Genomic DNA, 14764 nt, shown 5'->3' with positions numbered 1-14764 from the left:
ACCATATATTTCCTGGCTTCTGAAATTTCCCATTATTTAAATCTTATGGAAGAATGCATATCCATGGCAATGGAATACTAATTAATTGTAGTGGCCCATTTTCCTGCTAGAGAATTAAAAGTTATACTAGAAATAATATTTCCTTCTTGTCAATAGAGTGGTAACTACATATGTGGGATGTTGCACACATTTTTAGATTCTGTCACCTGAATGTTTTTCTTTGCAAAAAAAGGATTCATTGGAGGGAAGGATTTAAGTAGAAAAGGCTATGGCATAAGAAACGGGAAGGAACCAATAAAACTATAAAAAATAAAAAGCCATGAGGAGAAGGGGAGAATGTCATCTTTGTGAAGAATTCTGAATCTTTTAGAGAATATTTACAAATATTCTTCTTTTGTGTATACCAGCAATATTTCAAGTTATGCTGGTTCTAAGTGTAAAGTCCTATGTCACTTGTATATCAGTGAAGCTCTGTGCCCAAAACACCACTTAGGTCAGTGAACCATTTGGAAATTAGAATGAGTTTAGATGTAGCTATTCAGGAGTTTCTGGAAATACTTCTGACTGAGAGGCTTTTTGAATAATTTAATCTTCTGAGATCATTTGAATAATCCATTCACTAATTTCCATAATTGATGGTGATGGTGAACCATCAAGGGCATATCCTTTGTCTTACAGTTCTTACATCTGTCAGCTTAATCACTACCAGGATCTCTCTTAAATAGCTTACTGGGTAAATTAGCTTGGGGAATTGAATGGTGACAATCATTCTGCTGTTTTGATATTTGTGGCTTATAAAATACAGAATTCTTTAACCTAACATAACTGCATAGCCTATATGTGATAACTGCCTCTATAAAATGGTGTTGTTTTATATCTATTGGAAGGTTGACTTTATTCTATCCCAATACTAATGGTCACTCTTTTTTTTTTTTTTTTTTTTTTTTTTTTTTTTTTTTGCTGAGGCAATTGGGATTAAGTGACTTGCCCAACGTCATACAGCTAGGAAGTGTTAAGTGTCTGAGATCAGATTGAAACTCAGGTGCTCCTGAGTTCAGGACTGGTGCTCTATTCACTGTGCCACTTAGCTGCCCCCTGTTCACTTTTTTAAGGTATAGTTCTATATTTTGTGGCTTTTAAGTTCAGGGGAAAAGTAGTTTAAGATGAGAAATCAATAACCTACAACAAAGAGATGTTGTTGCCCTATCATTTATACATATAAATTTGCTAGGTATCAACTATCATTGCAACTGAAACGATTAAATTGTGACGGAATCTAAAACAGTAAATTCACATGACTCTGGTTAAGTTCAGATGGTTCTTTTTAACACGAGTAACATGTAAGTTTCCACTTCTATGACTCACATCATTTGATGAAGTTAATGACCATTATAAACCCAGGCAAATTAAATTTCACACTACTTTGGGAGAGGCTGGGGATTTTGTTGTATGCACTTTACAAAGAGCTTTGCCTGTAAACTGGACTCAGACAAAATAAAAAATGTGTTGCGGTAGCCACCTTAAAACTCTGTCTTAAAATGCTTGATCATGTGTTAATCACAGATTTTCAGAGTTAAATCTCAATTATGCATGGTTTAGAGGAAGTGCACTAGCATGGAAAATTGAAATAAACAAAAAACTTCAAAGTAACATCTTTTATCCTTCTTCATCAAAGTCCTTGAGAGAAGCCTTAATGTCATATCTCTCTTTATACCTCCAGGGCCTTGCACAGTGCACTTTGCCACAGTAAATGTTTGTTGAATAGGAGACAATATCATATGGTACACAGGGCATTGGTTTTGGAGTCAAGAAGACCTGAATTAAAATCTTGCCTTATACTTTGCAGCAAATATTTTTTTGGGAGCAAATATTTTAACATCTTTGAAATTTAGTTTCCTGATATAAATTGAGGGTAACAATACCTGCATGTCTAAGAGTTGGTGTGGTTTAGTATAGAAACCTTGTCTCTAAGCCATTGAGACTGTTAGCTCTGATACATTGGCAATTCAATCTTGGGTAAGCCACTTAAATTCTCATTATTTTAGGCAAATCTCAAGTATAATATATTTCACCAATGATAACAATCTGCTCTGATCAAGATACTTTTCTCATCTAACAGTTTCCAATACCAATGAAATAGCAGATAAAAGAATCAGTATCCCTATCTATACTGGCTCAGATGAAATAATGTGGAATAATGAAATTTGGAATCCTTAAAATCTCATACAAATCTTAACTGTTATTGAATTAAACAAATCTCTTATCAAAGATTTATGCAGGGACACAATTGTCTGATTTGAGTATCTTCCCATTCTCATTTTTGCTTCTCTAAAGAAGCTGCTGATAAGTAGATTACCCCAAAGATAAGGAGTAATAAAGGGGAAAGAGCAGCAACAGGAATACTTTGGACACTGGACTCCAAATATTTGAAAATCTCTTTGCCTCTTTAGTCCTTAGCAGAGTGTTCTGCATATGGTATTTACAACTGCTTTTTCATTCATTCATGCATGCATCCATCCACCCATCCATTCATTCGTTCATTTACTCATATACTGAAAATTTTGTTATGTGATCATAGATTTTGAATTTAAAAGGACAAGAGAATTCATCTAGTGCAGACCTTTTATTTTGCCAAAAAAAGGAAACACAGATTCAGCTGACCCAGAATTCAAACACTTAGTGGTCATAAAAAATAATGCTTACATTCTGAAGCAGTCTCTATGTTTTGAAAGCCCATGGAAAATCTAAAGTGAAAAATTATATGATTGAAAGGAAGTAATAAGACAATGAGTAACTCAAGACATATGAATTTATGTGTGTGAGTGGGTACATGTATGTATAGTCATATCTCACTACTAGTCTTGAATAAATAGACTTTACTAAAGTGACGATTATTTACATTTGCAGACATGGCCAAAAGGTAGGGAACAAGCATTTATTAAGTCCTATGTGTTATAATGAGAGTAATGGCTATCATTTACATAGTACTTTAAGGTCTGCAAAATGCTTTCTAAATATTATCTCATTTTATACTCCTGACACACATGGGAATTATTATTGATCTCATTTCCCATTTTACAATTGAATAAAGTAAAGCAGACAGAGGTTAAGCATCATGGTCAGAATCACCTAGCTAGTAAGTATCTGAGGCCAGATTTGAATTCAGATCTTTCTGATTCAAGGTTCAGTTCATCAGGCCTAGAAAACATAGATCTTGTATCATCCTATGATCTACTGCTCAAAAGAATGTCTTCTTTGTCATACTAGTCATACTTTCATATATGATAAACATGAGGCAATTTAAAAAAAAAAAGACCACTAAGCATCATGACTCATACCTTCAACATTTCCTAACTATGTGATCTTAATTTTTGATTCTGAATTCTCATCCTTAAAATAATGATAATATTGGCTGTATCCAGCTCCTAGGGTTGTTGTGGAAGGAAAAATAAACAGTCATCAATTAAGGGACAAACTTTACTAAGTACCTTACAAAAATTATTTAATTTGATTATCACAACCACCCCAGGAGGTAGGGGCTATTATTCTTTCAGGCAATTATTTGCCCAGTCACACAGATTCAAATCAAAGACCAGATTTAAATTCAATTCTTCCTGACTCCAGGCCCAGTGATCTATCTACTGTGCCCCCACACCTACAGAATACAACTTGATTCACTTTCTGACCTGCTGGTGATTTGACATATAGAATAAAGCTTCTATGATGATTTCTTAATTCATAGAATTGAATGCATACTAATCTATAATAATGACAGACCTTGTCCTCAAAGATGAGTTAAGAAAATGTACTTCCTGCCCTTCATTAAATAATGGATATAGAATATTGTATATACTGTCAGACGTGGCGAGTGTCTTTATCTGTTTTGCTGAATTGTACTTTTTTTTCTTTCTTTTTATATCTTTTTTCTTCCACAAATGAAGACTTACTGGGTAGGAGAACTGAGAGTGATATGCTTGGAAATCAATGTGCTGTATTCACAAAAGGCTTCAATAACAAAATTTTTTTCTTCGTGAAAGAATGAATAAATATTACATAGAAGGTAAATTCCTTTTGTATTTCTATACCAGTGTCTAGCATATTGTCTGGGATATAACAAGCACTTAATATAGTCAAAGATATAAAAACAAAATTTATAGCTTCTACATTAAAGAATCAGAGAACTTGGAATATAATATTTCTGAAGGCAAAGGAATTAGGATTACAACCAATAATTATCTACCAAGCAAAATAGGGGGTAAAATGGAAATTCAATTTAAATAGAGGAATTTCAAGTATTCTTGATGAAAAGACCCAATCTGGATAGAAAATTGACTTTCAAATACAAGATTCGAAAAAACATAAAAAATCAGAGGAAAGAGAAATCATAAGATACTTAAGGTAAAACTATTTACATTCTTATATGAAAGATGATACTTGCAACTCATAAGAACTTTCTCATTATTGGGGTTGTTAGAAGTAAATATAGTATATATAGAGATAGTATCTATAGACAAAGGGCACAGTTGTGAGTTGAAAATAAAGAGATGGTATCTTAAAAAATAAATTAAAGCATGAGAGAGTAATGCACTGGGAGAAAGGGAAAGCTAGTATGGGGCAAGAAAAATCTTTTACAGTAGGAGGAAAGAAGAGTGAGGCCAGAGAAAGTGGGTGAGTCTTATTCTCATCAGAATTGGCTCAAAAAGGGAATCATATATACATTCAAATATAAAAATCTATTTTATCTTAGAGGAAAGTAGGAGGGGAAGATGATAAGAGATATATAGATGATAGGAGGGAGGGCAAATCGAGGGATGTGGTAATCAGAAGCAATAGACTTTTGAGGAGGGATAGGGTAAAAAGAGAGAGAGAGAATATAATAATAAAAAAAGTGGGGGAGATATAGGATAGAGAGAAATACAGTGAACAATCATAACTGAAAAAAAAAAAAAACAAAGGCAAATTTCTCTGATAAAGGCCTTATTTCTCAAACAGTTAGACAACTGAGTCAGATTTATAAAAATAAGAGCCACTAAAGATATGAACAGTTTTCTGATAAAGTAATCAAAGTTATCCACAGCCACATAAAAAGTGCTCTAAATCACATTTTGGAGAAATGCAAATTAAAACATTCTTGAGGTACTACCTCATGCCTATTAGATTGATTAATACAATAAAAAGAAAATGACATATGTTGAGGAAATGTGCGGGGCGGGGGGGGGGGGGGGGGGCGGATTATTGGTGGAGCTGTGGACTATTTCAACCATTATATAGAGTAATTTGGAACTATGGCAAAGGGCCATAAAACCATGCTTACCTTTTGGCCTAGCAATATCACTATTAGGTCTGTATCCAAGAAAAGATTTTTTTAATGGAGGAAAGAAACTATATGTACAAAAATATTTATAGCAACTCTTTTCTAGTAGCAAAAAAATGTAAATTGAGAGAAGCCCATCAATTTGGGAATGATTAAACAAATTGTAGTTTATGATGGTGACACAATATTATATTATAAGAAATGACGAGCAGTATGCTCTCAGAGAAAAAAACCTGGAAAGACTTACATGAGCTGATATAAAGTGACATGTAGCGTGTACAAAGTAACAGAAATATTGTAAGATGATCAGCTGTGAATGATTTAGTTTCTCTTGTAAATAAAATGATCTAAGGCCACGCTGAAGGACTTATGAAAAATGTTATCCACTGATGGTGTCTGAATATAGATTAGAGCATACTTCTTTTTAATTTATTTTTATATTATAATTATTTTTTGGGAGGGGGGTTTGTTTACATTCTTTCACATCACTAATATGGAAAACACATGTTAAGATCTATATTGAATTGCTTGCCTTCTTAATGAGAGGGGTGGAAAGGGAAAGGGAGAGAATGTGGAACCTGAAGTTTTATAAAAAATGTTTTAAATTTTTTTTTACATATAAGGGAGGAAATAGAATACAAACCCAAAAGAATTTTTTTTTGATTGACTGACAAACAAATAGTTGTTCATTTAACAGGATCTGGACTAATAATATCAAGTACTTAATACTCCCTCCAAATAAACTGTCTTTCAAGCTCCATGCATTACAGAAAAATTCTAACCTAAGATAATGGATATTATAGATAGATAGCTTAGATGTATATTGTTATGTAATTTTTCTGTAAATTCTAGAGAAACAAGTGCAAAGAATAAAATATTCCTTACAGAGAGATTACATTCTAATGAGGGAGACAGCAAATATATATACTGTATATAAGAAATATACATAGCATAAAAGCAAAGTTAATAAATACAAATATATACCAAGTAATTAAATACAAAATAGTTGAGAAGGGAAGGGGCTAGCAATTGGGTGAGTAGGGGAATCCTTGAGGACAGAAATTATGTTTTTGCCTTTCTTTATATCCCCAAAGCTTAGCACACTATCTGATACATAGTAAGTGCCAAAATGGCAGCATAGTTACAACTTATTCATTTATCAACTACAATCCACCAGTTATGATTAAAAGACTCCAAATCCATTTTTCCTTCCATGATACTGTGAAAGTCAGAAAGCTGGATAAAAGTACTCTTGACTTTTCCTCCTCTTAGAGTGTTTTTCATTTAAAATGAGAAAGACCCAAAGTGACTCAATGTCCTCTCCTGGAATTAAATACCAAATAATTTGAGAGGGAAGGAAATATCAGTAGGGGCTAAGGAATATTTGCAAAATCAGGAAAGGATTCATATTGAAGAGAGTGATTAAGCTGAATCTTATAGGAAAAAAGAGATTTTCTGAGGTATAGATGTGAAGGGAGTGTATCTTAGGCATAAGAGACTGCCAGTATAATAGCAGGGAGATGGAAGAATGGGATATTATTTATGAAGAACAGAGTAAAGCTCTATTTAGCTAGATCACAGAGTTTAGAAGGAGGCATAATGTCTTAATGAAACTAGAAAGATAGGGTAGGTCAGATTTTAATAGCTAAACAGAAGTTCATATTTTACCTTAGAAGCAATATGAACTTGGTTGAGAAGTGGAGTCGCATAGTTAGATTTATACTTAATAATAATTTCCAGCATAATACAGAGTGCTTTGAGGTTTGCAAAAACACTTTTTAAATATGATTTCATTCTCTCCTTTTAAATACCATTGGAGGTAGATGCTTTTATTAAGTAGAATATGTAGTTATGATGTCATGATATAATGATATAGCACATTTATTAATACACTTGTAAAATACATTGTATATTTATATTGTTACAGATGCTTAAGGAAAATTACATTGGCAGAACTTGACAAAAGGGTTTGAAGGGAGTAGAGATTTGGGACCGGGAGGCTCTTTCATTAATCTAATTCAACAATTTCCTTCTACAAGTGAAACTAAGGCTAAACTAATTTAGAATCTGAATCATAACTTAGAAAGTTATTAGGGCTTTAGAGATCATTAAGTCCAACTCTTTGCTTTTACAGATGAAGAAACTCAGGTCCAATAGCAAGAATTAAAATAAAAGTTTCTTTAACTCCAAACTAATGCATCAAATCTATCTTCTTCATCATTATTATTATTACTGGAATGCAACAAATCAAAATATGAAACTTGGACATCTCATGCTGGAGTATTGTCTTGGGAAATATTTTCTTGGGAGAATGTTTGCTATCATCTAGCAGTTCAAGAAACATCTTATGCACACTGCCTTCCACAATCCCACCTCCACCCCACCTTCAACTGCTAGCTTTCTCCTTAATTACTTTGCATTTAAGTGACTTGTAGTAACATTTGTTTTATTCTTCATGCAAACATACATATTATTACCTTTGTTAGGATATTGGAAAAGAGGGATTATTTCAAATTTTGGAATAAGTCCTTGGTACTTACTACAATGCCAAGCAGAAAGCAGTTGCTTAAAAGATACTTGAATCCCACTTCTGTAATTTACTAGTTATGGGCATTTAGGCAAGTCACAACCTTTCTGGGCCTCAGTTTCCTGATCTGAAAATGATGGTGTTGGACTAGATACCATTCCCTTGCAGCTCTAAATTTGTGATCCTATGAACTTATGATCTATATTCCTAATGCATTCCTCAGCCTCTATATAGGTCCACAGAGGCATGCACTAGATTAGGGTCACACACTCTCAAGGCAGATGAATAATAACAATAAATAAATGATTGCCACAAATACCCTGATTGCAGGAGAACTCCTGCTCTGCAAAGAATGTTTCATTTGCAAGAACAGCTTGGTGCATGGTGCTAACATTGCCATGCCAAGCCTGTACAAAGACCCAGCAGGAAGCCATGGTCTCTCTGTGGGCCTGTCATGTTTTCTGAAATGCTCTCATTACATGTTGCAAAGCCTCGGGCAGATTCAGCATCACTGGCAAGGCCACTGTGCAAACTCTAAAATGAAAAGAAATCCCCTGCGTGGCTGAATCACTATGATTTCTCCTTGGCATTTATTCTCTGACCCACTGTACCATTGTAAAGGGTTACTGGGAGGGGGAGTGTAGTAAAGGAAGATTCAGAAAAATATGACTGCCATTTACCTGCTTCATTGCTTCTTTTTTCCTCTGAGACAAATGTGCACAGAGGTTTTTTCAGAAGGGCCAAGTCTCTCATGCACCAACAGAATAGACCCATATCATTTAAACATTCCAACTTCAACTCAAAAGTCATTCTCTCTGTCATTTTTCTTTTAAAGAAATTGTTTCATTTCAAGAGAAATTTAAAGAACAACATTAAAAAAAAAAAGGGAAACATTCTCAAAACCTGGAGATGTAGTACAAAAAGCAGACTCTCGTTAATAACATTTTCACAGTTTTCTGCAAACTACACCCCCCTCCAACATTCTAAACAATTGCAAACATAACCACACATATTCAAAACTAGACCCAATGAGGGCTTGATTAAATCCAATGGACAAAAAAAACTTTTGCTCCTGGCTCTCAGAATATTATGCTTCCACAGAAAAGCTAAAATGCACAGGAAAAATTGAAATCAATAGAATTCTGGATTTAAAGCTAACTAGAGCCACAACTATGGCTAATCTGCTCACTTGTTAGAGCTTTCCTTTTAACTGCCTGAAATTACTCTTCATGTATTTTGCCATTATTTTATATATACTAACTTGTTTTACTTCCTTTATAATCCTCTCTATTCTTCCGCTCCACCCCAAGAATGGTCCTTGGGGGCAAGGACTGTTAATTTTTTTTGTCTTTGTATTCAAAGGCCCAATTCAAGTTTAGATATATACTAAGTATTTAATTTAGGCTTTCAGAATTTAAATCAACAAGCACATATTACAGATGAGGGAAGTTGAGCCACAGAAAAAATTAGATGCTGTGACCAAAGTTGTATTGTATGTATGAGAGCCACCTGAACTCAAGACCTCAGAATCCAAAACCAATACTCTATTCACTATATAATTCTGTCTCTTCTTTATATTTCCTTCCAAGAAAAAATCCTTAGTTTTAATTCTTATACATTCTTACACCTCTACTTAGGGCATATGAAGATAGAATTTGAAGAACATCTGAAAAGTGAATTGAATCTAGTTCCCAAAGTTATTCTCAAGGCAGTCAGATAACTAGGGATTTATGATTAAGGAAGTCAGAAGCTGGATCAGACAGAATTATTCCTTTGAATAGTTTCAGGGAGTAGAAATAGAGAAAGTGCCCAACCAGAAACTAATCTCTAAATGTGTTTTAAGAGAAAATTATTGATCAAATGGATTAAACATTCAATACTAAATAACCACCTTTTGCAAAGTTTTATAAATAATAACCCTTACTGATATCTATTTCCATTTATTTCAACACTATGTAAAATACTTTATATACAATGACATTCTAAAAGTCAAAAAGGTTTAAGTAATTAAACATGATCACATAGTTGATAAGTGTAAAAATTGTAATTAGAACCTAACTCTTTAAACTTCAAATCCATCACTGTATCTACTACTCAAGCTGCTGAGTATGATGGAGGTTCAAGGTGGTATAAAACTACATGGCAAATTAGATACAAAATGATATCCCTTTTTAAATCTCCTGGAGTATTGGTTGGTGACGCACTAGACATTATCCTGGAAATCTTAAAGAGCTGAGTATATAAAATAAGCAGAAAGAGGAAATGAAATCATTGACTTAGGAGAGGAGTAGTAATTCCCTAGTCTTAGCCTGAAATTGCTACAGTACATCAAATCAAGATTTGATAAAGACATTTTATTAAAGCTCAACCTATCTCATTCTGAAAAAGGTTATAATCCAGGCCACAACAAACTCTTGATTAATGCAGCATTAAAGGGTGATCAGCAATGGGCACATTTGAAAGTATAAGTCAAAACTTTAGGCAAATGACTCAATTTACTTGAGCCTCTTACTTTACTTTCCAAGTAAAAATCTGGACCAGATGAATTCTAAGGTCCATTCTAATGTTGTCATTATATGGATCCTCTTAAAAGCTTAGTCAAAAAAAATTACATAAGTAGAATATGAGCTCTTTGTTATCTGTCTTTTTGTACCTGCCAAGAAGTTGTTGAGACAGACAAACACTGAGGAAGAAAGATGCTTACCTTTTCCCATTCTCGGTCCTTGTTCAACACAATCACCACTAACCTGGGGTGCACTTGGTACCCTGCTTCTGTGAAAGACAAGTCTTTGCCTTCCCATGTCACATTGATCATGAATCTGAAGAGAGAGAGAGAGAGAGAGAGAGAGAGAGAAAATTCAGGGAAAGATTAGTGAACTGATAACAAATGAGATGATTCAATCATTGAAATAACACTGATGAACCATAAACTAGAAATGTCATTGCTCCTATGTAAAACCACAAACTGCAAAGCTGAATCCAGGCAGCTAGATGAGTAAGGACTGACTCACACTCTCTCTCTCTCTCTCTCTCTCTCTCTCTCTCTCTCTCTCTCTCTCTCTCTATATATACAAGAAGATCAATCTATTAATAAACAACTTTCAGATCATATATATGATCTGAAAATTGTTTCTCTTTAGGATGGCCTGGAATTCTTATCTTATTTCCTACCCAGTTCTTTAGAGCTCCAATCGAGATGATATATAACCCTATCCATTTCTTTCTGAGTGTTTTTTGCCTTACAAGAAACAAATATTTCATGGTTCTTGGGCTATCTACTCATCTTTCTGAATCCTTGGAGGGAAGATATTAATCTGGGATCAATTAACTTATTTTGATAATTCTTATTTTAATGATTTTCCTTTAAAATACAATATATTCTGCTTTATGGATTTAAAAGTATTATTAGGAGTCCATAAGCTTCACCAGGCTCCCAAAATAGACCATAGTGATAACAATAATAATAATAACAACAATTTCAACTAGCATTTATTCAGAGCATTAATTTTTGCAAAGTCCTTTCTATATGTGATTTTATTTAATCTTCAAATAACTCCAGGAAGTAGATATGATTATCCCCATTTTATGGATAAGGAAAATAAGATACCGAGAAATTAAGTGACTTGTCCAGGATCACAAAGCTAGTAAATGACTGAAGCAGGATTAAAACTCAGGTTTTTCTGAGAAAAAATAAGAACCTCTTTGATGCTGTTTAGTTGTGTCCAGCTATTCATGACCCTATTTGGGATTTTCTTAGCAAAGATACTGGAGTGGTTTGCCTTTTCCTTCTACAGCTCATTTTATAGATATGGAAACTCAGGCAAGCCAGGATTAAATGACTTGCCCAGGATCACTTTAAGAAAAATTCCTGAGGCTGGATTTGAATTCAAGAAAATAGACCTTTCTGACTCCAGGCATTGCAGTCTAACCACTGTACCATCTCGCTTACCTAAGAATCTTTTACTCAGAATAAAAGAATAAATCACTCATCACTTCCTATAATGAGCTTCTCTGCTTCACTTCTCATTTCTGTCTCCTTGACACTTCAAAAAATTGGGATGAGAGCAAATAGCACAAAGGATGGATGTACAGCCCACACCTACTCATTCCTAGAACAAATATGATAGTCATAGAATTGTTTCTATGCACTAGGTACATAGGAGGGACTCAATAAATACTTGCTGCTTAATAGATTGATCTTCTTGTCTAAAGAATGGCCCAGACTGATTAACTGGCTTTTGGCTGCAAAGTTATCATCTTGATGTACATCTGTCTGCCTCGAATAACAATGTGTAAAAGTAGCAAGCAGTCAATATCATATTCAGTGGGTTAGGGATGTTTTTGCTCATTTAGCAATAAATTACTCTAAAACAGAACTGAAAGTTTTCCTTGACAAATGTCCTAGGTTTTGAAGGTTTGAAGAGAACTTAACACTTTTAGTCAGTAGGCTAAAAATTCTATTCATTATTTAGACTACTGGAAAATTGTTTTCTATTCTTTTTCCTCTGTTGTTGCTTTCCAGTGGAAGTTCAATGAGCTAAAAGGACCTTGGGTAAGTTTAAGATTAACTCCATTCCATATTACTTCTACATACTAACTACCCACTCACACCTAATAGTTTTTTAAAATAATCAGTTGTTTGACTAACTTCAATCCTCCTCCCTTCAAAAAAAAACAAAAAAAAAAACTGGTTCATATAAATCCCAGCTTCTTAAACTATGACTAAATGTGGGGTCAGGAAATTATGATATATTATCAGTAAATGTTTGATTTGTTATTTTATATTCCTACTATACCTGTGGTCACATAAAAATTTCTCAGGCAAAATGGAGTTGTGAGTGGAAAAAGTTTAAGCCTTGAATAGAAAATGCTTTTATACAAGATATATATTAAAGCCACATCTCTTTCATGGCCATTCCTGATTGCAAAACCACTCTCTACTGCCTCTACTACTCAAACTTGACCTCTGGTACTTAATATGTGCGACTTTTAACAAGACTTCTTTACACATCAGTTTCTTCATCTGTAAAATGAGGGGACTGGACTTGATGGTCTTTGAGTTATCTTCCAGTATGAGTTCTCTTCTAGTACTATGATCCAAATGTAGTTTAGGGAAAAGAATATATTCAGTTCAAAATAATTCTGATGAGTTTTATTTAATCAATGCTTTGGAGGGAAAATATGTTCAAATAAAGCTTAACCTAATGTCAGAAATTTGGAAGAAAAATGGAAAAACTTAACAATGTAGATGTGCAGAGGTTTTTTTAATATCAAGTCAACATCAATCATAAATCATAAAATGTTCATGCTTCCAAGGCAGAGAAATGAAAGCTCTTATCTTAATATATGGAAATATTCAGAGAATTGAATATTTTTATCTTTAGTTTTCATAAAGATGTGTGATATTGGGTAGATATAGTCTCAGTGTTTACATTCAATAAACTGGTTTTCTGTTCAGTCATTTTACCTATACAACTATCTTTTGTTTACAGGATAGATTTTGGTCATTGTTTGGGTCCTGATTCACTCAGATTAAATGTAAATAGCAGTCATTTCTTCTTGGGCCAGAAACCTGCTGTCTTCCCCTCTCAAATCCATTCATTCATTCAATCATTTATTTATTTATTTATTCATTATTCATTCATTCATTTATTTTTGGACTAGGTGAAAGAGGTAATTCTTTATCTCAATTGCTACTTATCCTTAATCACCGAAGGGCTGCAGCCTCAATCAAACTGAGATCTGTTGAAGAGCTCATATTAAAAAGGCCACACAGAAGCCAGAGCCATCTCCAATCATCCTGATCTAAATCTGGTCACTGGACCCAAATGGCTTTAGTTGGGAAAGTGAAGCAGATGATCCTGGCCAGCCCTCCCTCACTTAAATCCACTTCACTTGCATGTCAAGCCATCACCTCTCTGATGTCATGGTCTTTTTGTAGAACAAGGATAAACAAAGCAAGCATCTATGGTTTATTCTGTCTCTGCCAAATGAATTTCTTTAAATTTCTCCTTTCTAATTTCCTTCATTTTTTATTTTGCTGCTCCTTCCTTTCTTTTCAATTTTGTAGGAGAATCAGAATTAGTGGTTTGATTATTTAGAGGTAATCTCCTCCATTCAAAACTACTTGGAAATAACAAAGGGATTATCTGTTTAACATTTTCCTTTGTTCCTTAAATATTTTCAAAAGGTCTGAGCCAATGATGTCATCTATTTTCCCTAATTTTAACAGACTCCTAAACAATATTATCAGGTTTTCTTTGGTTGGGGGAGGGGAGAAAGGAAGGACAGGGAATACACTATAGTTTCAGTATTGGATCAACAGAGAACAAATACCTAAAACCTTTAATTCCTCCATCCAGTCTCTGGGAAAGAAAATTCCCATTTCCTGCTGGGGGTTTTTTTGTCACGAAAAATTAAAAAATCCTTTAAATAGGGAATTACTATTATGTACAGACCGCCTCATCATGTTCATACTAACACCTGCAGAGCATCTATATACAACTGTATAATCTAACTGCTGTTTTGTTTACCTAGAAAATCTGATCATAAAACTTTAGTCACAGATAATATACAACAAACAATCCTTACTACTGCTAAGCTCTAAATTACATTTCCTATATTTGTATTAGCATCAATTAATGCATGAATACACCAAGGTTAAGTACAACAAAGATATTATTTAAGTCCATAACAAGTGCACATTTCTGCTTTTTTATGTCACTTGAGATCTTTCCATATTTTTGGAATGGAAACAAGAGTAAGAATAGTAGGGAGTAACTTCAAGGAAAGTTGAATATGGTAAATCTAGAGTAGAAAACAATGTGTCCTGAGATGTCTCAGTGACATGAATGAAACTCATAAATGTTGGCTCAGGTAGCAAAAGACTTAGGGAGAACATAATAGCTAATTTTCAGCATTTT

The 14764-nt window shown here is 33.8% G+C and overlaps 1 protein-coding gene across 2 annotated transcripts in view; it reads right to left on the bottom strand.

Annotated features, from left to right (window-relative positions):
- The window catches only part of GRIN2A (glutamate ionotropic receptor NMDA type subunit 2A), a 506739-nt gene that overhangs the window by 155925 nt on the left and 336050 nt on the right, over positions 1–14764 (bottom strand). For both annotated transcript variants that reach the window (XM_031944719.1, XM_031944725.1), the window contains exon 5: positions 10546–10660. In XM_031944719.1, coding sequence (XP_031800579.1) covers positions 10546–10660 — 115 coding nt within the window. The remainder of the gene's footprint in view (positions 1–10545; positions 10661–14764) is intronic.

Source organism: Sarcophilus harrisii, chromosome 1 (assembly GCF_902635505.1).
Source record: "Sarcophilus harrisii chromosome 1, mSarHar1.11, whole genome shotgun sequence".
NCBI classification, from domain to species: Eukaryota; Metazoa; Chordata; class Mammalia; order Dasyuromorphia; family Dasyuridae; genus Sarcophilus; species Sarcophilus harrisii.
The sequence above is the reverse complement of the archived record's forward strand: the minus strand, read 5'-3'. Positions and strand labels throughout refer to the sequence as shown.